This window comes from Macaca thibetana, chromosome 11 (assembly GCF_024542745.1).
Source record: "Macaca thibetana thibetana isolate TM-01 chromosome 11, ASM2454274v1, whole genome shotgun sequence".
Lineage (NCBI taxonomy): Eukaryota > Metazoa > Chordata > Mammalia > Primates > Cercopithecidae > Macaca > Macaca thibetana.
Window position 1 is genome coordinate 77370614 of NC_065588.1, and position 25112 is coordinate 77395725.

General features: G+C 36.0%; 1 protein-coding gene across 1 annotated transcript in view; it reads left to right on the forward strand.

Annotated features, from left to right (window-relative positions):
- Positions 1-25112, forward strand: part of ACSS3 (acyl-CoA synthetase short chain family member 3) — a 182035-nt gene that overhangs the window by 141403 nt on the left and 15520 nt on the right. Inside the window, exons 12-13 of the mRNA XM_050749257.1 lie at positions 11018-11099; positions 13312-13434. Coding sequence (XP_050605214.1) covers positions 11018-11099; positions 13312-13434 — 205 coding nt within the window. The remainder of the gene's footprint in view (positions 1-11017; positions 11100-13311; positions 13435-25112) is intronic.

A 25112-nucleotide genomic window follows, 5' to 3' on the forward strand; every position in this document is an offset into this window, starting at 1 on the left:
ATAATTACTGCATCAAACAGTATCATCTTATAAAGTTCCAGACTTACCAAATATCCCATCTTCTTAACATTTTTTTAATCATTGTTCATTTGATAGGCAAAAGTGCTACCATTTAAAGTGAAAATATTTAAATTTACTTTAATTATATCAAGACAGGTACTTTAAAATTTGTGTGCTAGTGGAAGCAGAAATAGAAGTTGATTAAGTTAGAAGGTTCACAGTATGTGATATTTTAATAATTGAAAGAGAGGTTGCTTTAGTCCCTCTGATTAGCATGATATTGACATCTTTACTGATAGAGTTTAAGTAGTAGAATTCACCAGATTGAGCTACTATAAATACAGACCATCAGGTTTTAAAAATGATTTGCTTTCCTATTTATTTCTATTGGAAGTCAAAAGAACTCTTATTACTTGGCATTCTCAGATTGGTATAAGATTGCTTCCTATAAAGAAGATATTTTAAATTCAATGAAAATTATATGAAAAATGGTGGTTTAAAAAGAGGATGTTTCTTCAGGTAAAGATATTTTAACTATATAGAAAGCTAATAGAAAGCATACAAGTTATGATGTAATTCTTCTCATGCTCTTATCAGTAAACATGTAAGCACTATGTTACTTTGTTAAAAGTTTCCATTTTAAAACAACATATCCAACAAAATGAAAAAATTAAATATTGAACATACCATTTGTATTCACAGTTCTCTGAGCCGGAATCTGTAGTAACATACAGCTAATTCAAATTTGACCTGTTCAAGGGAAAAGCAGCAAGGGAAGAAGGGAAGGGCTGCTAAAGAAATTAATAATTTGAACATGTTTGTGGGTGGATGTTTAGCTTGCTTAGGGAATAAAATGTTTTTTGAAAGCTTTTCAAAGCACTTTAGCAGCATACATTTTTATATAACCTCCTAACTTTGTGAGTCATGTATTTCATAAAACAACCTTTTGCAAGATCTCAGAGGTGGCATTTGATGCCAGCACGGTTTTAAACTCCTCATCTGTTTTGTCACTCTAATTATGGGCTGCTTCACCCCACATCCATTCAGAGATAATAAAATATAGCAGTGTCCCACGTAAACTGTAATTTTTTTCTTATAGCCATTAGTGTTATTTCAAATACTTAAAACTAACAACTATTGCCTTAAAGCGTTCTATGGTTTAGATTGTCACCAATTCACAATTATATTTTTCCCTCTGTATTCCTAAAAGAATTTTATTGTACAGATCTGGGGTTCTGAGATTTCATTATAAATTAGTTGATGATGTAATATGTTATGACAAACAGTAGATTTGATTCCTGTCTTAGGTTAACAGTGAAACTAGATATTTGAATATATTATAAATCTTTTTGTATTAGAAAGGTAAGGTAGAAATAATCAGAAAACAAAGGTTACCACTAAGATTTATCTCTCTCCTGTTCTGTCTGTAACAAAACAGATTTTGAAACCTTTTTCAGGAACTCATTTTATCTATGAGAGCAAGAATTTCCTTTTGAAACCCACATTGCCAGCAGCCATTTCACTCTAACTTATCAACCTGAAAAGGATTCACATATCCCAATGGCTGCCTGCAGTATGAGTAGGATGTTTTTATATTTAACATCTATAACATTTCACATTATAGATCTTAAGACTCATTGTGTAGGTTCATATTTAGAAATAGTAATATGTGGAAACAAACAAACAAGTAAACAAAAACCAAAAAACCTTTTGATCCACCTAGATTTTTCTACATTCTTTTTTATGACATTCTGAAAAGCACTGCTTTGTTCTCCTGGGGACCCCTTGACTAGAAGTTGGCCATTTAGGCAACTCCTAAACTACTATAGGCCTTAGGATATAATAAAAAGGAATCCTGCAATTTTAGTGTTTTATTAGATTACTTACATTCATAGAATTTATCTTTCTAGTAGAAGAGAGAATTTCATGTCCACATGAACGTTAGAAAATTCTTTTGATTTGGAAACCTACTCCAGGCAGTTAATTTAGTAAGAAAGTTATGGGATCTGAATTCCTATGAATACAAAATACTCATCAGTTTTAGAAGGTGTTCGTGTAATTGCATCCAGAGCTCCAAAGTGCAGAAATAAAACTATGAGTCAGTAATTTCCAGGCAACAGACAGTAGGGCATGAAAGAAAATTTTAACTGCAATTGCCTTTCTTCCTAGCACAGTGCTCATTGTTATTAAAGCCGTAGGTCTCTGGCTCTTTCTCTCTGATGGACAAACATTTTTCTCTGACCAGATCCATTGTTGCTATTGGAAGTGTGGCCTGTTCACCCTGTGCTGTATCCTGCAAGCCATAGTGGGGTGTGAGGGAGTTGTATGGAATTGTCCGGGTGGCTTTTACTTTAGTGCCTGCCAATTTCTCATTCTTCAGATATGGTTAACGACACCTATTCACGTATTTACAGCTTCATATGAATGATTCGGTCACTGTGTTGCCATCTTGGGAAAGAGTCAGGGAAGCTTTCTTTTCATCAGGGTATCCTTTGAGTATAACTAAGCATGTCACATAATTATAATCCTGTTCCTTTCTAAATCTCATATACCGTTTTGACTGTGATATTTTATTAGCCTTTTAACAACACTATGAGTTAGGCAATAGGCAAACATTATCCTCCTCATTCTAGACATTACAAAGTATGCAACATTAATACTTTCACAGCTAGAACTCACATTATTGCCCAGTCTTTTGTCTGCGCCGAGGGAAATAAATTATGGTCAATCTCTTCTGGGGAGATAAAAAGTAACTTCATATGAAAATCTCGAGAAAATTCTAAGGACCCCATAGGAAATACTAAGAGTGCAAAGTTGGGATTTAACCCAGATCTCTCTAGGGAACAGTCTTCAATTTATTTCTATTGCCATGGAAATTCCAGATGGAGCAGTGAAAAATAGACCATTTTTTATCTAGGATAGGAGGCATCTAGGAGTGTAATATTTCAGATTGGCCAGGAATGTGTTACCTTCTAGGGTGATGGACATCCTTTGTCCTGCCCTAGCTATTTAAGGATTTCTCAGAACTCTAATTCTTCCCTTCCCACGTGACTGTCACTGCTGCTTCACTTATTCACCTTTCCCCTTCAGAATGGTCTTTTAGGAAAGAGAATTATCTAAGAGGACTCTCAATTCATAATTGGATGAGTTGTACCAAAACTCCCTCTTTCACTCTGCTTGGCAGAGTTGGGGAAGGTATCACGAGGTGGTGGCATTTGCTTTCACATTTGAGGGATGAGTATAGGTATCAACTAGTTCATTTCTTAGTATTTTTGCATCTTTCCCTTCCTTCTGCCAATCCAACACATTTTTACATTCTTGTAACTGTAGAAAAAAAATTCTTTTTCTATAACTTTAGAAAAAGAGCTCCAGTGCACCCCATTGTTCCAGAAGGAACACCTTCACTTAATGTGTAATAATCCTTAACAATAAGAAGAAAGGTGTTCATTTGAAATACTGAAAAAAAAAAAAAATTCTGCTGTAGCTCATACGCACCTAATATCTATCTGGATCTTATTGCTTCTTTTCCCATGTTTTCTTTCATTGATCACATTTTCTTATCACATGTTTACACATATATATGTAAATACATATATGTATGTATGCACATGGAGCAATCCCTATTATCCATAGTTTCACTTTGCGCAGTTTCAGTTACCTGTGGTCGACCACAGTCCAAAGTTATTAAATGGAAGATTTCAGAAATAAATAATTCACATGTTTTAAATTGCACACCATTCTGAGTAGGTGATGAATTCTTTTACTGTCCTGCTTAGTCCTGCCAGGATGTGAATCAGCCCTTTGTCCAGTGTATCCATGTTGTCTATGCTACTGTCCTTTAGTCACTTAGTAGGCATCTTGGTTATCAGATTGGCTGTCTAGGTGTCTAGTGCTTGTGTGCAACCAACCTTTATTTTACTTAACAATGACCCTAAAGCACAATAGTAGTGATGCTGGCATATTGTTCTAAGTGTTCTATTTTGTTATTAGTTGTCGCTGTTCTTCTCTTACTGTGCCTAATTTATAAATTAAACTTTATCATAGCTATATATGTATAGGAAAAACCTTATTATATGTAGGGTTCAGTACTACCATGATTTCAGGCACCCACTGAGAGTCTTGGACCATATTCCATGTAGATAAAGGGGAACTACTTTGTGTGTGTGTGTGTGTGTGTGTTTCTGTATGTGTGTGTCTATTGAAAACAAATGATTGTTTGTTTTTCAACTCTGAATCCTTTTTTCTATTCCCCTTTTCTTTAGGAATATCGTATGTCTTCCTTTATGAGTCTTTCTTTAGAGATTTTTCTCAATATTCAAATTACCACATCTGATTTTTTAAGACACCACATTGTGTTAGTGAGGAACAGAAAGCATGTGCTTATCTTATCCTATCAATTACCAATTGCAATTTCATATCTTGCTTTTCAGTCTGATCCTCAGTCAGACTTGTGAATGATGAAGTAGTTTTCTGAGAGCATCTCAACTTAGGACAAACACACATGCTATTTCCAGCAGGTCCACACCTTGGATGGGGATAAAAACTTCTCTTCTAAGCACTACTGGCAAGGCAGAGTTTAACCACCTTCTGTAAAGTTCACCTGACGAACACTTGAGTGACTGCATTTGATGTCATTTCATTAACTTAATGGAGTAGACATCATTCACTATCCTCCCTATCTGTATTCTAAAAATACTAAATTTCTTTTTCTTGTAGTTCACAAAGTGCTAGGATCTCCATGTGTCTGTGATCATAGTTTATATCCTTGGGTCGTTAATGTGTAACACGGTGCATGAGGAATACCAAACACCTAACAAATATTGACCAAAGGAAGAAAATGAATGTTTGTGTTAACGTATAAATAAATGAATAAATAAACAAGGCCATCGAATAATTCCTCTGGTGTTTTCTTCGCTACTGTTCAAATCTCCATCTTTTCTCTCTCCACTGGCTACTTCCACTCAAATCTTTCTCATATTAAATAAACCTGCCTTTGTGCATTAAACCACTGACATATACGTCTCCTTCCAATCACCCACAAATTTTACAAAGTATGGTCTAAACTTACCATGCCTACTTACTTCCTGTTTATTTCTTAATCACTCCAGCTGTTGCTTTCCCCACTCCATTGAAATGACAATTGTGAGAAAATGCACATCTTAATTACTAAGTTCCATGATCACTGTTGCATCTGCTTTCAAACAAAGTTTACACTTCATTTAACCTCGTTTCATACTCGGTCATTATTAAAACTGTATTCTAGTGGCTTCTTAGATACTACTTTCCCCTGGCTCTCATAATATCTCTGATTTTCTTTTCTTTTTTTTCTCAGTGGAGTTTTCTTCTTTGATATTTCTTTAACACTGATATGTAGCCGTAGAGCTACATTCTTCTTTTATACTCTCTCTGTGAATCATCTCATCAATTTCTAAGATTTCTGTAATTACCTAGCTACACGTGGTGAGCATATCAATATGTCCACCCAGGCTCATCTCCCTTCTGATTTCAGACATATATTTATTGACATATTACTTGATAGCTCCATTTATGATGCCACACATTGCTAAAATTCAGTATCTAAACAAATTATCTGTCACCTCTCTACTTGTACAAATCCCAACATTCCACCACTCCTGAAAATACTGCTTTTACTACATTGCGCTCTTTGTGTTGGCATCACTATTGATCTGGAATAGAAACTTTCTATTTCCATCTAGAATAGAAACTTTCTATAGAAACTTTAAGAGTCAACTTTGATTTTTCTCTTTTCTTCAACCCTCACATTTAATTTTCATCCTCTTACTGTGGCTTCTCGTTATCCAGTTCATCACACCTGCTTTAGCACTCTTCTTAGAACAAAGATCCAACTACATCTTTAGTTTTTAAAACACCTTTGGTAACTTGACTTTAACATGTCCTATTGTACTAGTCAGGGTTCTCTGAAGAAATAGAACCAATAGGATGTACACACCTCCCCCCAACACACACACACACATATGTATACATAAACACATATATACACACACACACACATATGTATAGAGAGGGAGAAATATTTGTTTTAAGGAATTAGCTCATGCAGTTGTGAAGGTTAGCAAGTATAAAATTTGCAGGACAGGCCAGCAGGCTGAAGACCCAGGAAAAGTTGTAGTTTGAGTCTGAAGGCAGAATTCCCTCTTCCTCCTGGGAGGTCAGACTTTTTTTTTCTATGAAGGACTTCAACTGATTGGATGAGGACCATTCACATTATGGAGGATAATCTGATTTACTCTAAATCTACTGATTTAAATGTTAATTTCATCTAAAAAAAATACCTTCGCAGAAACACCTAGAATGCTTGATCAAATATCTGGGTACCCTGGCCAAGCTAAATTGATGCATAGAATTAACCATCACACCTATTCATAATGCCGAGGACTATTTATACACACACACACACACACACACGCATGCACATGCACTGTAAGTGTTGATTAGATTGAGCAGACCATTTGTAATTGTGCACTCATTATTCACTTCATTTTTAAGCCCTTATTGCTATACCTTACATATTTTAAGAAATCAGTATCTATTTGCTGATTAACTGACTGAATGGAAAAAATGAATGAAACAAAGAAACACATGAAAGGAAGGAAGGGCTTAGGTATGTTGGTCACACAGCATGAAGTGTCTTTCCTTCTTATTCCTTTCTCAGCTTCCTGAACCTATTCTTCAAGATTGAAATCATAGATCACTTTCTGCATGTCACATTCTTTGAGCTCACTCCTCTCTCATGTTTTCTTTTGTACAAAATGTCTTTCACATATTGCATAAATTGAATTATTTGTTAGATGCCTCTTCAGGATGATTTGAATGATACCATCACCTGCTTTTATCCTTTCACTATTCTGGGGCCTCATTCTCATTTTACCTCTATTATTTCTTCCCCCACTTCTCCCCCCACTTCTCACTCTTTTTCTTTTTCTCTTTGCTGCCATTTCCCAGCACCATGTGTCATATTTAATAGCAATCACCTCTGTAATCCAAAGGGAATCAGCTAGATATATGATGTCCCTCTATAAGGGTGGCTTTAATTCCAGAGAGAAAGTGAAGAGCTGAGATTTTCTGTTCTTAATGATTAAGATTATAGATACTTTTCAATATGATTAGGATGACCTATTTTTACCGCTGAAGTACATTTTAGGTTAGGCTTTTCATTGAACAGAGGTTTTAATATTTGGTGATTGTTACTAACCTTCCAATAATTGGATGAAAGCCAAAGACATTCTCCGGGGAAACATACAGTCAAGTTTTACATTAAATTTCAGGGGGTTCAAAGAGTCCTCAGTGTTCATGCACCCCATAGTGTGTTATTCTTAATTCCCAGGGTCTAGAGGTATATATAAAGTTACTCAGACCTATCTTGTAAGAATGAGAGATGATATAAAAATGTCTATTGTCCTTGTTCTTCAGGAATTTTGTGCAGATATTTAAAGTTTTGTGCAATAGCTCTGGAAGCCTGTGTCCTTAAGGCTTATTTTTTTCTGGGAGATGGCTACCTATGCTTTCATTCTGTAGTCATCAATTAATTATAAGAATATACAAAGAACTCAAACAAATTTACAAGAAAAAAAAACAAACAACCCCATCAAAAAGTGGGCAAAGGATATGAACAGACACTTCTCAAAAGAAGACATTTAGGCAGCCAACAGACACATGAAAAAATGCTCATCATCACTGGCCATCAGAGAAATGCAAATCAAAACCACAATGAGATACCATCTCACACCAGTTAAATGGCGATCATTAAAGTCAGGAAACAACAGGTGCTGGAGAGGATGTGGAGAAACAGGAACACTTTTACACTGTTGGTGGGACTGTAAACTAGTTCAACCATTGTGGAAGACAGTGTGGTGATTCCTCAAGGATCTAGAACTAGAAATACCATTTGACCCAGCCATCCCATTACTGGGTATATACCCAAGGGATTATAAATCATGCTGCTATAAAGACTCATGCACATGTATGTTTATTGTGGTACTATTCACAATAGCAAAGACTTGAAACCAACCCAAATGTCCATCAATGACAGACTGGATTAAGAAAATGTGGCACATATACACCATGGAATCCCATGCATCCATAAAAAAGGATGAGTTCATGTCCTTTGTAGGGACATGGATGCAGCTGGAAACCATCATTCTCAGCAAACTATCGCAAGAACTGAAAACCAAACACCGCATGTTCTCACTAATAGGTGGGAATTGAACAATGAGATCACTTGGACACAGGAAGGGGAACATCACACACTGGGGCCTGTTGTGGGGTGGGGGGAGGGGGGAAAGGGATAGCATTAGGAGAAATACCTAATGTAAATGACGAGTTAATGGGTGCAGCACAGCAACATGGCACATGTATAAATATGTAACAAACCTGCACATTGTGCACATGTACCCTAGAACATAAAGTATAATAAAAACATAAATAAAAAAAGAAAAAATAATAAGAATATCACTGTAAAAAAAAGAAAAAAGAATATACTCTATCTGTTACAAATTGCTAGCACTGTATTTTCTCTCATGAGGTAAGAGGAAATACAGGTTAGCAGGGCATCTTCTTTTAAAAATAGAAGTTGCAAACATAATTGGCTTCTGGAAAGTATGAGATTTTCTCTCTCTCTCTAGTAATATTCTTTCTGTAAAATGCAATCCTCTTGGTCCTATCTATACACTCTGGATTAGGTACATACTAGGCTACCAGGACACTCAGCTCTTGCAAAAAGCACTAAATACTAACTCATTTAGGTTATGGTTGCGAACAGGTAGAAGTCTCTGCCGTGAGTAGATAGTGTGTGGATGCTGGTGGACCAAAATGTTTGATTTGGGGTAGATAAAATGGGAAAAAATGCCTTTTTAATATGTATTTTTTGATATGCATAGCTCTCATCATGGGCAATATTACATGTTCAGAAATTTGGATCAGCAATCAGGTGGAAGAAACAGCTGTTCCCATTGTACCTGGCATATACACTGTAATTTGCTTCAGACTCCACCACTCTCTATTGCCCTCAATCATCATAAATGTCAGCTGCCATTGATTATCACAGATACTTCTTCTTTTTCTTTAGTATAGTAGAGCAATAATTTCCAATACCCATGTATATGTCAAAAATGGCACCATGAAATACAGAAAAACCCTGTATATCATTATATATTTCTTGGGAGCAACTGAAAATTGTCTGTTATTTAATATGCAAGCAGAATGCATCTTCATCAGGTTTATTATCATTTATTTTACATACAATTGCTTCACTCACTAATGTTATTTCTCTTTGCCCATATTGGCATGTGATTTGCCACTTTTTTTCCTAAGGTCCTCTTCACTTTTTCACCTTCAGCATCCTGAAAGTGCTGCTAAATTGATTTTTAGTATTTGTTATAGTCTTATTTTATTTCAGTGCTTAAAAATCAATGATTTTACACTTTTCTGTAAAATATTAACAATTAAAACAAACTAATGAAGTGCTGTTATCTATATGGTTATTTACAAGTATTTACATAATAAGCTCAGTTAAAAGAAACTGGAGGGATTATTGGCTGCAACCTATTGCCTTCATATGGATTTAGCAAACAGTAATAATCACAACAGCAACAGCAACAATACAACAGCATTTCTTTGGACTATTTTACAGATTACAAAATACCCTCATGTGCATTTTATGTAATTACATGAAGTCCAGAAATGCTGACATAGTATATTTCCTCTGTCTTAAAATAATTTTAAATAAAGAGCATCTAGCAAGAGAGAACTCCTCCCCTGAATCACTACTGGGAGGCTGGACATTATACAAATGGGCAGTGTCTACTGGGCTGCTCAAGGAGGCATAGGCAGCTGCCTCCACTTGTAACAGCATTTTGTTCCTGACAGAATGTGAGAGTAAAATTCAGTGCCATGAAGTTCTAATGTTGAGGTGGGGCCATGTGACCACACTGCTTTCTTTTGTACTGTCAGACCCGAAAATCCTGCTTGTGGAGAATGTGTGATGTCGTCTTACATGGACACTAGCCATCTGTACTTCATTTTCAATTTTCTCAGCGTCAGAACTATGAATTTACAACTCCATTTAGTGTTTTTTTTTATTGCGTAAATATGGGAGGGTAGGTTTTGAAAGCCCCTACGTTTTACAGTATTGAAAATTCCAAACTAGAGTATCTAAAAGGTTTCTGTGTTCAGAAAGCAATTTGAGTGGTTGTCTTTGTTAGTAGGCACTTCCTACAAGGAAAAAATATGAGAATTTCATTTATTTATGTAAACATAGATAGATAAACAAGTAGACAGATAGAAGTTAAGCCCTTGCCATGCATATAACACCTGTTTGACACTATAAATGAAAGAAGTATAAGGAGGAAATTTGCTGAAAACAAAAGATACATAGTTCTGTGTATTTTCTATGCTGAAGCATTTCCATGTGTTTATAGAAGTGAGAAATCACATAGTTCTGGATGATCATGAAAAGAAAAAGGAGGAGGAAGCAGTAAGAGAGAATTCCCAGCGGAGGGAGGCATATTGATTATGAAGATAAGTTTGTACACTGAGTGCTTAATTAGAATATTCTGTTACACAAAGAGACAGGCAAAGATGACAGTATGTTGATACTTCAAAAAATAAATTAACTTTTCAATGGTGAAAGAATAGTTTTCTAAGAAAGTAATTCAATGACACGTTTTTTGGTTCTTTTTTTGCAGATACTATGTTTTTCATTGAAACAATGATTATTGCTAATAGTTATTTGAATTCCACATATTTGTGCCTTTTGTGCACTTTCCAGAGACTAAAGTCATTCTTCAACAATTCTGCTGTACAATGGTCAGCTACATAAACCTCAGTTAGACATGAGCTATCCAGCAGATTTAGGGGTTATATTTCAATGTGGGATTTGAATTGTAATTATCCATCACACTAGAAAAATAATAGTTCTAATCAACCTGTCTTTATTATCACTTTCATCATAATTTTAACTGCTCTGTTTTTATATAAGGTTGCCATTGCCACCTGGGGCCTTTTCAGGACTCTGGAAGAATCAGGAAGCATTCAAGCATTTATACTTTGAAAAATTTCCTGTAAGAACTTTAATATGCTTTTTTTTTATCTTCTTATGTACTTTTCTATAATTCTTGCCTATTAAATTGAGAAACTTGCTCCTAGAATCGTAGATCAAAAAGAAACTTTTAAAGGTTATCTGGACCAGTTTCCAGCTCCCAGGGATAAGAATGCCCAACTCATAATTATCTAAATAAGTCAATTTTATACTTATTGTCAGTCTCTAGACATAGACATTTTTTGGTTTTTCTTAGCAGCTTTTCCTAGAATTTAATAGTCCTCAGTGTCAGGACATCAGGACATTATTTGTTACATAAAAATGTCGTTTGGACTTTCTATATTGTTTCCTCTACTTGCTTCCTCTGTATCAACAGACAGAGAGTAACAAATCGGAATTATATAATGTCATTCAGACCCTTTAACCTCTTATTGGTTATATGAGCAAATTCCATTCAGCTTGCCCAGAAGTTGTATTTTTCCATTTCTTTATTTTTGACACCATTTCTTGAATGTTCTCTGAGTGCTTTATTTTTAAACCTTATTTTAAAAATACAGATACAGGACAGAAACAGTGTACTCAAAGCCCAACACCCAGCGTCCTGGATAACAAAAAGTGCCTTCCTGTTTCACATTCTGTCATCATGTGAAACTTGTTACTCCATGCCGTGGTGATGTGTGTTATGTTTATAACAGCACTTCATTAATAAAACACATCAGGGTCTGCTCACATCATCTTTCGGTTGTCCCTCTACTTACACCCCCCTCCCCCACTGCCTAACCCCAACAGGGACACCTGGTTCTCATTTTTCACTAAGTAAAATTCTGAATGAACAGAATTTCACTAAAATTTTGCCAAAGTATTTAGCATTTTATCTTTATTATTTGTTAGTGAAGGAAAGATAACCTAATCAACCAGACAAATGACAAGAATTAAAATAACTTTCTTTAGGAAGAAATTGCAGCATTGAATGACCTCAATAGCCAAGATTAAACATCCCCTGATAGAGTGTGGCAGGGAAGATTTGTCAGTGTAGTTGACTCCAGTAAGCCCAATCTATCTGCATGATGGGCCATAGTTAATCATCAGAGTGCAGGTGGTGAGATCATTGATTATAGCCTGGCAATGGCAAATGATATGTGCATGTGGTATTGACATGATCACCTTTAACACTAAAAGCTCCCTCAAAGCCCCTGTTTATGGCTACACTATGTGAAGTGACTCTGTACTCTGTCTTTTTACCTCATCTCAAACCTATTATTTGAGGAATTAATAACAGCACAGAAGGGTTGAGTAATTTCCCATGAGTTCACATAAGTGAGAAGTGATGGAACTGAGACGAACCAAAATAGTCAGGCTTGAGAGTTCATACTCTTAACTACTACTCTAGGTTGCCTCTCTAATATTAATAAAAGTATTAATTGCAGTAAAATTATTGAGAGCTCATGATATGCCAGAGTCTGTCCTCTTTCACTTATATACACTGTTTCATGTGTGCTTCACAGAAGCCTTAGAAGGCAGAGCTCATTTTCCCATTTAACAGATGAGAATACTGAAGTCTCAGAAAGTCTAAGAAACACAATAGTGGCTTTCCAGGATTTGTACTAAAGTCCATGCTCATAAACATAGGTATCAAAATAACTCAGAAGCATAAGGAAAAATAATATTTATTTTTTCTACTTCTTATTCTTTATTATTCTTATTCTACTGTCATTTCTAGACCAGCAACAATGTTTTACTTTGAGTGACTAAAAATTAAATTTCATACTTACTATTAAATTTCACTGAAGCTTGAGTCCAATCCTAACCTATATTAATAAACTAGTGCTGTATTGGGAAATTATTCACCGGGAGCTTTAAAGCTTTTAAAAGTTAATACAATTAAAGAAGAAATGTATCAAAGAATTACTTTGCAATATCAAAGTATATTAGAATTAGTATTAAGCTATTACTTCTCCATTAAAAAAAGAAATCAGATTCATAAACTTTACAACTCTATATTCAAACACTTAAACATTTCTAAAAACACTTCTTATTCTTGGCTGTTAAAGGAGCAAAGAGATTCTAGCACAGTTTCCAGATAAAAAGTAGTGTAATTTCCTAGTCTAGTTATGAAAAATAGCAAAAGTTCACAGTAAATCCATTTCTATTACATTGTATATTTTACAAAGTTTAAAACGATTACATTACTTCATGGTACATGCTAATCAAATATTATTTTTTCTTGTTTTCAGGGATATTATGATACCATGGATGCTGGTTACATGGATGAAGAAGGCTATGTGTATGTTATGTCTCGAATGGACGATGTAATAAATGTTGCAGGTCACAGAATTTCTGCAGGTGCCATTGAAGAGGTATTGATGAATATTGGTATTCTATTCCAAGTAGTGTTTAGACACAGAGCTGCACTGAAGACTATATTGAGATTATTTCACTTGGAAAATTACCACACCCTTCATTTGCAGCAGAGGCTAGGTTACTCTTGTATCTCTCTCACCTCACTTTCTCTCTTTTACATATTCCTATTCCCTACACTCCCACATCCCTGGGTGGTAGTGAAGAGTTTTAAACACTTACATATATTTTTTTCTTTATGGAAGAGCCTGTGTACATTTGTCTCTTTTTTTTTTTTTAATTTATTTATTATTATTATACTTTAAGTTGTAGGGTACATGTGCATAACGTGCAGGTTTGTTACATATGTATACTTGTGCCATGTTGCTGTGCTGCACCCATCAACTCATCATTTACATCAGGTATAACTCCCAATGCAATCCCTCCCCCCTCCCCCCTCCCCATGATAGGCCCCGGTGTGTGATGTTCCCCTTCCTGAGTCCGAGTGACCTCATTGTTCAGTTCCCACCTATGAGTGAGAACATGTGGTGTTTGGTTTTCTGTTCTTGTGATAGTTTGCTAAGAATGATGGATTCCAGCTGCATCCAAGTCCCTACAAAGGACTCAAACTCATCCTTTTTTATGGCTGCATAGTATTCCATGGTGTATATGTGCCACATTTTCTTAATCCAATCTGTCACTGATGGACATTTGGGTTGATTCCAAGTCTTTGCTATTGTGAATAGTGCTGCAATAAACATACGTGTGCATGTGTCTTTATAGCAGCATAATTTATAATCCTTTGGGTATATACCCAGTAATGGGATGGCTGGGTCATATGGTACATCTAGTTCTAGATCCTTGAGGAATCGCCATACTGTTTTCCATAATGGTTGAACTAGTTTACAATCCCACCAACAGTGTAAAAGTGTTCCTATTTCTCCACATCCTCTCCAGCACCTGTTGTTTCCTGACTTTTTAATGATCGCCATTCTAACTGGTGTGAGATGGTATCTCATTGTGGTTTTGATTTGCATTTCTCTGATGGCCAGTGATGATGAGCATTTTTTCATGTGTCTGTTGGCTGTATGAATGTCTTCTTTTGAGAAATGTCTGTTCATATCCTTTGGCCACTTTTTGATGGGGTTGTTTGTTTTTTTCTTGTAAATTTGTTTGAGTTCTTTGTAGGTTCTGGATATTAGCCCTTTGTCAGATGAGTAGATTGCAAAAATTTTCTCCCATTCTGTAGGTTGCCTGTTCACTCTGATGGTAGTTTCTTTTGCTGTGCAGAAGCTCTTTAGTTTAATGAGATCCCATTTGTCAATTTTGGCTTTTGCTGTCGTTGCTTTTGGTGTTTTAGACATGAAGTCTTTGCCCATGCCTATGTCCTGAATGGTACTACCTAGGTTTTCCTCTAAGATTTTTATGGTATTAGGTCTAACATTTAAGTCTCTAATCCATCTTGAATTAATTTTCGTATAAGGAGTAAGGAAAGGATCCAGTTTCAGCTTTCTACTTATGGCTAGCCAATTTTCCCAGCACCATTTATTAAATAGGGAGTCCTTTCCCCATTTCTTGTTTCTCTCAGGTTTGTCAAAGATCAAATGGCTGTAGATGTGTGGTATTATTTCTGAGGACTCTGTTCTGTTCCATTGGTCTATATCTCTGTTTTGGTACCAGTACCATGCTGTTTTGGTTACTGTAGCCTTGTAGTATAGTTTGAAGTCAGGTAGCGTGATGCCTCCAGCTTTGTTCTTTTGACTTAGGATTGTCTTGGAGATGCGGGCTCTTTTTTGGTTCCATATGAGCTTTAAAGCAGTTTTTTCCAACTCTGTGAAGAAACTCATTGGTAGCTTGATGGGGATGGCATTGAATCTATAAATTACCTTGGGCAGTATGGCCATTTTCACGATATTGATTCTTCCTATCCATGAGCATGGTATGTTCTTCCATTTGTTTGTGTCCTCTTTTATTTCACTGAGCAGTGGTTTGTAGTTGTCCTTGAAGAGGTCCTTTACATCCCTTGTAAGTTGGATTCCTAGGTATTTTATTCTCTTTGAAGCAATTGTGAATGGAAGTTCATTCATGATTTGGCTCTCTGTTTGTCTGTTACTGGTGTATAAGAATGCTTGTGATTTTTGCACATTAATTTTGTATCCTGAGACTTTGCTGAAGTTGCTTATCAGCTTAAGGAGATTTTGGGCTGAGACAATGGGGTTTTCTAAATATACAATCATGTCATCTGCAAACAGGGACAATTTGACTGCTTCTTTTCCTAACTGAATACCCTTGATTTCTTTCTCTTGCCTGATTGCCCTAGCCAGAACTTCCAACACTATGTTGAATAGGAGTGGTGAGAGAGGGCATCCCTGTCTTGTGCCAGTTTTCAAAGGGAATTTTTCCAGTTTTTGTCCATTCAGTATGATATTGGCTGTGGGTTTGTCATAAATAGCTCTTATTATTTTGAGGTACGTTCCATCAATACCGAATTTATTGAGCGTTTTTAGCATGAAGGGCTGTTGAATTTTGTCAAAAGCCTTTTCTGCATCTATTGAGATAATCATGTGGTTCTTGTCTTTGGTTCTGTTTATATGCTGGATTATGTTTATTGATTTGCGAATGTTGAACCAGCCTTGCATCCCAGGGATGAAGCCCACTTGATCATGGTGGATAAGCTTTTTGATGTGTTGCTGAATCCGGTTTGCCAGTATTTTATTGAGGATTTTTGCATCGATGTTCATCAGGGATATTGGTCTAAAATTCTCTTTTTTTTTGTTGTGTCTCTGCCAGGCTTTGGTATCAGGATGATGTTGGCCTCATAAAATGAGTTAGGGAGGATTCCCTCTTTTTCTATTGATTGGAATAGTTTCAGAAGGAATGGTACCAACTCCTCCTTGTACCTCTGGTAGAATTCAGCTGTGAATCCATCTGGTCCTGGACTTTTTTTGGTTGGTAGGCTATTAATTGTTGCCTCAATTTCAGAGCCTGCTATTGGTCTATTCAGGGATTCAACTTCTTCCTGGTTTAGTCTTGGAAGAGTGTAAGTGTCCAGGAAATTATCCATTTCTTCTAGATTTTCCAGTTTATTTGCGTATAGGTGTTTATAGTATTCTCTGATGGTAGTTTGTATTTCTGTGGGGTCGGTGGTGATATCCCCTTTATCATTTTTAATTGCGTCGATTTGATTCTTCTCTCTTTTCTTCTTTATTAGTCTTGCTAGTGGTCTGTCAATTTTGTTGATCTTTTCAAAAAACCAACTCCTGGATTCATTGATTTTTTGGAGGGTTTTTTGTGTCTCTATCTCCTTCAGTTCTGCTATGATCTTAGTTATTTCTTGCCTTCTGCTAGCTTTCGAATGTGTTTGCTCTTGCTTCTCTAGTTCTTTTAATTGCGATGTTAGAGTGTCAATTTTAGATCTTTCCTGCTTTCTCTTGTGGGCATTTAGTGCTATAAATTTCCCTCTACACACTGCTTTAAATGTGTCCCAGAGATTCTGGTATGTTGTATCTTTGTTCTCATTGATTTCAAAGAACATCTTTATTTCTGCCTTCATTTCGTTATGTACCCAGTAGTCATTCAGGAGCAGGTTGTTCAGTTTCCATGTAGCTGAGCGGTTTTGATTGAGTTTCTTAGTCCTGAGTTCTAGTTTGATTGCACTGTGGTCTGAGAGACAGTTTGTTATAATTTCTGTTCTTGTACATTTGCTGAGGAGTGCTTTACTTCCAATTACGTGGTCAATTTTGGAGTAAGTATGATGTGGTGCTGAGAAGAATGTATATTCTGTTGATTTGGGGTGGAGAGTTCTATAGATGTCTATTAGGTCTGCTTGCTGCAGAGCTGAGTTCAATTCCTGGATATCCTTGTTAACTTTCTGTCTCGTTGATCTGTCTAATATTGACAGTGGAGTGTTGAAGTCTCCCATTATTATTGTATGGGAGTCTAAGTCTCTTTGTAAGTCTCTAAGGACTTGCTTTATGAATCTGGGTGCTCCTGTATTGGGTGCATATATATTTAGGATAGTTAGCTCTTCTTGTTGAATTGATCCCTTTACCATTATGTAATGGCCTTCTTTTTCTCTTTTGATCTTTAATGGTTTAAAGTCTGTTTTATCAGAGACTAGTATTGCAACCCCCACTTTTTTTTGTTCTCCATTTGCTTGGTAAATCTTCCTCCATCCCTTTATTTTGAGCCTATGTATGTCTCTGCGTGTGAGATGGGTCTCCTGAATACAGCAGACTGATGGGTCTTGACTCTTTATCCAGTTTGCCAGTCTGTGTCTTTTAATTGGAGCATTTAGTCCATTTACATTTAAGGTTAATATTGTTATGTGTGAACTTGATCCTGCCATTATGATATTAACTGGTTATTTTGCTCGTTAGTTGATGCAGTTTCTTCCTAGCCTCAATGGTCTTTACATTTTGGCATATTTTTGCAATGGCTGGTACCGGTTGTTCCTTTCCATGTTTAGTGCTTCCTTCAGGGTCTCTTGTAAGGCAGGCCTAGTGGTGACAAAATCTCTAAGCATTTGCTTATCTGTAAAGGATTTTATTTCTCCTTCACTTATGAAACTTAGTTTGGCTGGATATGAAATTCTGGGTTTAAAATTCTTTTCTTTAAGAATGTTGAATATTGGCCCCCACTCTCTTCTGGCTTGTAGAGTTTCTGCTGAGAGATCTGCTGTTAGTCTGATGGGCTTCCCTTTGTGGGTAACCCAGCCTTTCTCTCTGGCTGCCCTTAAGATTTTTTCCTTCATTTCAACTTTGGTGAATCTGGCAATTATGTGTCTTGGAGTTGCTCTTCTCGAGGAGTATCTTTGTGGCGTTCTCTGTATTTCCTGGATTTGAATGTTGGCCTGCCCTACTAGGTTGGGGAAGTTCTCCTGGATGATATCCTGAAGAGTGTTTTCCAACTTGGTTCCATTTTCCCCCTCACTTTCAGGCACCCCAATCAGACGTAGATTTGGTCTTTTTACATAATCCCATACTTCTTGCAGGCTTTGTTCATTTCTTTTTCTTCTTTTTTCTTTTGGTTTCTCTTCTCGCTTCATTTCATTCATTTGATCCTCAATCGCTGATACTCTTTCTTCCAGTTGATCGAGTCGGTTACTGAAGCTTGTGCATTTGTCACGTATTTCTCGTGTCATGGTTTTCATCTCTTTCATTTCGTTTAGGACCTTCTCTGCATTAATTACTCTAGCCATCAATTCTTCCACTTTTTTTTTCAAGATTTTTAGTTTCTTTGCGCTGGGTACGTAATTCCTCCTTTAGCTCTGAGAAATTTGATGGACTAAAGCCTTCTTCTCTCATCTCGTTAAAGTCATTCTCCGTCCAGCTTTGACCCGTTGCTGGCGATGAGCTGCGCTCCTTTGCCGGGGGAGATGCGCTCTTATTTTTTGAATTTCCAGCTTTTCTGCCCTGCTTTTTCCCCATCTTTGTGGTTTTATCTGCCTCTGGTCTTTGATGATGGTGATGTACTGATGGGGTTTTGGTGTAGGTGTCCTTCCTGTTTGATAGTTTTCCTTCTAACAGTCAGGACCCTCAGCTGTAGGTCTGTTGGAGATTGCTTGAGGTCCACTCCAGACCCTGTTTGCCTGCGTATCAGCAGCAGAGGCTGCAGAAGACAGAATATTTCTGAACAGCGAGTGTACCTGTCTGATTTTTGCTTTGGAAGCTTCCTTTCAGGGGTGTACTCCTCCCTGTGAGGTGTGGGGTGTCAGACTGCCCCTAGTGGGGGATGTCTCCCAGTTAGGCTACTCAGGGGTCAGGGACCCACTTGAGCAGGGAGTCTGTCCCTTCTCAGATCTCAACCTCCGTGTTGGGAGATCCATTGCTCTCTTCAAAGCTGTCAGACAGAGTCGTTTGCGTCTGCAGAGGTGTCTGCTGCGTTTGTTTAGTTTACTGTGCCCTGTCCCCAGAGGTGGAGTCTACAGAGACAGGCAGGTTTCCTTGAGCTGCTGTGAGCTCCACCCAGTTCGAGCTTCCCAGCAGCTTTGTTTACCTACTTAAGCCTCAGCAATGGCGGGCGCCCCTCCCCCAGCCTCGCTGCTGCCTTGCCGGTAGATCACAGACTGCTGCGCTAGCAATGAGGGAGGCTCCGTGGGTGTGGGACCCTCCCGGCCAGGTGTGGGATATGATCTCCTGGTGTGCCTGTTTGCTTAAAGCGCAGTATTGGGGTGGGAGTTACCCGATTTTCCAGGTGTTGTGTGTCTCAGTTCCCCTGGCTAGGAAAAGGGACTCCCTTCCCCCTTGCACTTCCCAGGTGAGGCAATGCCTCGCCCTGCTTCAGCTCTCGCTGGTCGGGCTGCAGCAGCTGACCAGCACCGATCGTCCGGCACTCCCCAGTGAGATGAACCCAGTACCTCAGTTGAAAATGCAGAAATCACCGGTCTTCTGTGTGGCTCGCGCTGGGAGTTGGAGACTGGAGCTGCTCCTATTCGGCCATCTTGCTCCGCCCCCACATTTGTCTCTTAATACTTACTACTTGAATGTCTCTAGCTTCTTGATTTACTCATGTTTAATCATCAGGTTTGCATACGGTCTTTAAGTGGTGTGGGATTAAACATTTTATTGTACTCTTAAATCCTGAGAATTTTCTTCCAATGTAAGTCACGTAAAATCTCCAGAAGAGGTTTTTAAAAATGTTTTAAAAACTTACTCCTATGGAGTAAAATCTACATTATTGTTATACAATACTGTGAGTATTTATACTAATATAGTTTCTTGTAACCATCACCAGGGAAAGGATACAATTTCAACACTGTCAAAGAATTCTCTCACAATGTCACCTTCGTATTCTGACTCTCGTAACCCTTGTTTTTGTCTCCGTTCCTATGTTTTAACCTTCTCTCCAATTTTATATAAATAGATTATACAGTGTTGTAACCTTTGAGACTGGGTTATTTCATTTAGGAATATATATTTTAGATCCTTCCAAGTTGTTGCATTTATTACGAATTTGCCTTTTTATGTTGTTGTATAGAATTCCATCGTGTGGCTATACTAACAAGTTTATGTATCCATTCATCCATTAAAGGACAAATGGGTTATCTCTAGTTTGGAGCAGTTATAAATAGGGCTGTTATACACATTCAAATACAGGTGTTTGTGTAAAGAATGTTTTATTTCTCTATGATAAATACCTAAGTGAGTTTTCTGGGTTATATGTTAAATGTATGTTTAAGGTTGTGAGAAACCACCAAAGTGTTTTCCCGTGTTACTGTGCTATTTTACCTAGCCACCAGCAGTATTTAAGGGTTTATAATTTTCCCCGTTCTTTCTAGAACTTGGTAGTGTCATTACTCTTGATTAAACCATTCTACTAGGTGTGTAATAATAGCTCATTGTGCATGTGATTTGCATTTCTGTAAAAACTAATGATATTGGGCATCTGATCACAAGCTTATTTGCCATCCATATATCTTTTTTGATGAGATAGTTGTTAAAATCTTCAACCCATTTTCTTTTTTATTTGGATTGTTTCTTTTTTATTGTTTAGTTTTGTAAGTTCTTTATATATTTCATATCCAAGTCCTTTATCTGATGTGCAGTTTGCAAATTTTTTTTCTAGTTTCTGACTGATATTTTTATTTTGTTAGAAGTGCCCATAACAGAGAAAAAAAAATGGTTTTCATTTTGATGAAGTCTAATTTATCATTTTTTCTTTTACAGATTATGATTTTAGTATTGTATATAAAAACTCTTTCCTAACTCAGTATGACAAAGATTTTCTCTTGTTTTTATCTAAGAGTTTTATAGTTTTATGTTTTACATTTAGTTTTATTGTTTTAATTTATATCATTTTAAATTTAAATTTGAGTTAGTTTTTTAATATAGCGCAAGGTGTAGGTTGATACATAATTTTTTAAGTGGATGCCAGTTGTTCCGGCATCATTTGTTGAAAAAAACTGCCCTTTCTCTGTTGAATTGCCTTTGAATCTTTGTCAAAAATCAGGTGATAATATTGGAGTGGGTCTGTTTCTAGAATATCTTGTCTATTTCATTGATCTATGTTTTTACCAATACTATACTGTCTTGACACTGTAGCTTTATAGTATATTTTAGAGTTGAATAATGTGAGTCCTCCATATCTGCTCTTTTTTTCAGTCTTGTTGTAGCTATACTAGTTCCTCTAGGTATTCCACATACACATTTGAATAAGATTTTCTATACGTACAACAAACCCATACATAAATTTTTATTGAGATTGTGTTAAATCCATATATTAATTGGAAAACATTGCTATTTCAAACTTACTGAGTTCAAGCCACGAGTTTTGTATATTTCTTTCTTTAGGACTTATTTGGTTTGTTTCTCTAATACTTTGTACTTTTTAGCATACAAATTCTGAACAAGTTTTGTTAAGTTTATACTTAAATCTTTAATTTTTTAGCTATTGTAAATAGTATTTTTAAAAAACTTTGGTTTCAAATTTTTCATTGTTAGTGGATAGAAATAACTACTGACCTTTTTGCAGACTGATATGTAACCTATGATCTTATTGAATTTGCTTGCTAGCTCTAGCAGTATTTTTGGTAGACTTGTTGAGACTTTCTGTGTAAACAATTATGTTACATGTGAATAAAAACATTTTTATTACTTTCTTTCCTATTTGAATGGTTTTTACGTTTTTCTCTTGCCTTTGAAACTGGCTAGAACTTGGGGTAGGATGTTGAATAAGACTGGCAAGAGCAGACACCCTTGTCCTGTTCCTGATCTTAGGGTAAAGGCAAGAATGGAGCTAACTGTAGGTATTTCTGTAAATATATACTTTATCAAACAGAATAAATGTTTTTTATTTCTAATTTGCTGAAGTGTTATTTTTAGTTATGAATTAATGTTGAATTTTATCAAATGATTTTTCTGCCCCTATTGATAAGAACGTGGTTTTTCTTTTTAACAGTGTTGTGTGAATTACATTAAATAATTTTCAGCTGTTGAACTAGTCGTGCATTCCTGGGACAAATTTTACATGATTCCAATGATTTATTGTTTTTATACATTGATTTGTTTAATCAATAGTAATTTTCCTTATTCTGAAATATACTGTTTGTGGTAATCACATAGTCTTTCTTTTCTTTGAATCATGTTTGAATCATTGATCTTTTTCCATGTTTTCATTTTTAATCTATCTGTATTATGTTTCATATGGGTTTCTTGTAGACAGCATCTACTTAGATCATATGGACAGCATGTATTTGTTTTTATGTTTATCCAATCTGACAATCTCTATCATTTAGTGTTTTCAGATAATTTACATTTAATTATTGATATATTTATATATCTGTCTACCAGTTCATTATTCTTTTTGACTCTTCTGTTTTTCATTCTCTTATTTTATTCTTCTCATTTCATTCTCCCCTCTTCTCTCTTCTAAATTATTTTGGGGGTTTTTTGTAGCTTTTATTAATTTGCAAGAATGTCTATTATTCCATTCATGCCAAGAGATTTTGCCCATTCTTCTTGGACCATGGTTATTATTTGGTTTTTATTATTCATCTTTGTTACTTTTATCCTGAATGTGAAAATGAGGTGTTCTGGGTCAAAGACATTTTTTTTTTTTTTAAATAAGAGTGTCATTTCCCCATTACCCTAGGTCTTATTGTGACCCAATGAGAGCCAATGGCAATTTTTCCTACATGAGTAGCCAGATTCTCCATAAATGAAGGTTAAAAAATGAATTTTCTCACTTATAAAAGGGAGAGAGGCAGCCATCCTTCCTGAAGGCTCTTCTTAAAAACATAGTGTCTTTAATCAAAATTCTAATTATTTAATATATAAGTAAAATAGCCCCAGGAGCCAGATAGCCCTGTGCATCTCCAGTTTTACAACCTGGAGATGTTTCTACCTCCTGGGAATTAATCATTTTTAGTAGGTAAATACCTAAGAAGATAGTGAGCCAGTCTCCCCAGATCCTTGGGAGTTTATACCGGGGATCTACTCTGGACTGTACACACTCGGCCTTGACAGGTAAAGTAAAGTTTTATTTTCCTTTAAGATCTGAGCAATTGATTAAGGAAATGACTATAGATCTAATTTTTAGGATGTTTTAAGAGTCTCAGGAGGCTAGGACTTTTTATAGGAGCACTGATAAATCTAGAGCTTTATTTCCCCATAGTTACAATAGCTAAGTTAAAATTTTTGATAATTCTGATATTTGGATAATCTTGGGTTTGGTATCTGTGGATTTCTTTTTTTCTTAAAAGATGTTTAGATTTTCCTGATAACTGTTATGTCTATTTTACATCTTATCCCGAGTGTTTTGAATATTACACCATGAGATTCTGGATCCTATTTAAATCTGGATTTCTGTTATCATGGCTACTTATTTTAGGAGGCGGTCAGCCCAGTTAGGATCAGACTACATAGCTTTACCCACTTTCTGTGGACTGTGGTTTCAATGTCAATTGAAAGCTTTTGTCTATTTTGATATTCTGCATATACGACCATGTTGTTTATGATCAAATACAATTTGAGATCTTCTTTCTCAGTCTGTATACATTTTATACTCTTTTCTTGTCTCATTGCACTACGTAGTATGACAATGTTTTTCTTTCTTGTTGCACTAGCCAGTATGATGTTGAAAATATACTTGTGAGAGCAGACATCCTTGCCTTGTTCCTGATCTTAGCAGGAAAGTTTTCAGTTTCTCACCATTGAGTATGATGTAAGCTCTCGGTTTTTTGTAGATAGTTCATCATCAAATTGTGGAAGTTCCCCTCTATTCCTAGTATACTCAATGTTTTTATCATGAATAGTTATAGGATTCTGTCAAATGTTTTATTTTTTCTGCATCTACTGATATGATTATGTAATTTTCCTTCTTCAGCCTATTGATGCGATGGATTACATTGATTATTGAATTTCGAACCAACTTTGCATACCTGGGATAAATTCCACTTGGTCATAGTGCATAATTCTTTTCACACATGATTGGATTCTATTTGCTAATATTTTATGGAGGATTTTGGCATCTATGCTCATGACAGCCACTGTCTATAGCCTTTTTTTTTTTTTTTGTAATTGTCTTATTTTAGTATTAATACAATGGGAATATTTTCTAACTCATTCTATGGGGCCAGCATTATTCCAGTCCCATAGATTGAGTTAGAAAATATTCCCATTACTTCTGTCATTAGAAGGGCAGGTTGTAGATAATCGGTCTGATTTATTGTTTAAATGGTAGAATTAACTGATGAATTGGTAGAATTCACCAGCGAACCTATCTTTGCCTGGTACTTTCAGTTTTGGAAGGTTAATAATCATTAATTATTGATCTAATTTTTAATACATATAGGCCTATTCAGATTGTCAGTTCCTTCCTGTGTGACTTTTGGAAGATTGTGTCTTTCAAGAAATTAGTTTATTTCATCAAATCAAATTTGTGGACATAGGCTTGTTCACAATATTCCTTATTATCTTTTTAATGTCCATGGTCTATAGTAATATGTCCTCTTTCATTTCTGATTTTAGTAATTTGTCTCTTCCTTTTTTTTTTCTTAGCCTGGCTTGAGGTTCATTGATTTTGTTGATCTTCTAAAGGAATAGCTTTTGGTTGTGTGGTATTTTCTATTGATTTCTTATTTTCAATTTAATTTATTTCTCCTCTAATTTTTATAATTTCTTTTCTTCTGCTTACTTTGAATTTAATTTGGTTTCCCATTTTCTAGTTTCCTAAGGTGAAAGTTTAGGTAATTGATTTT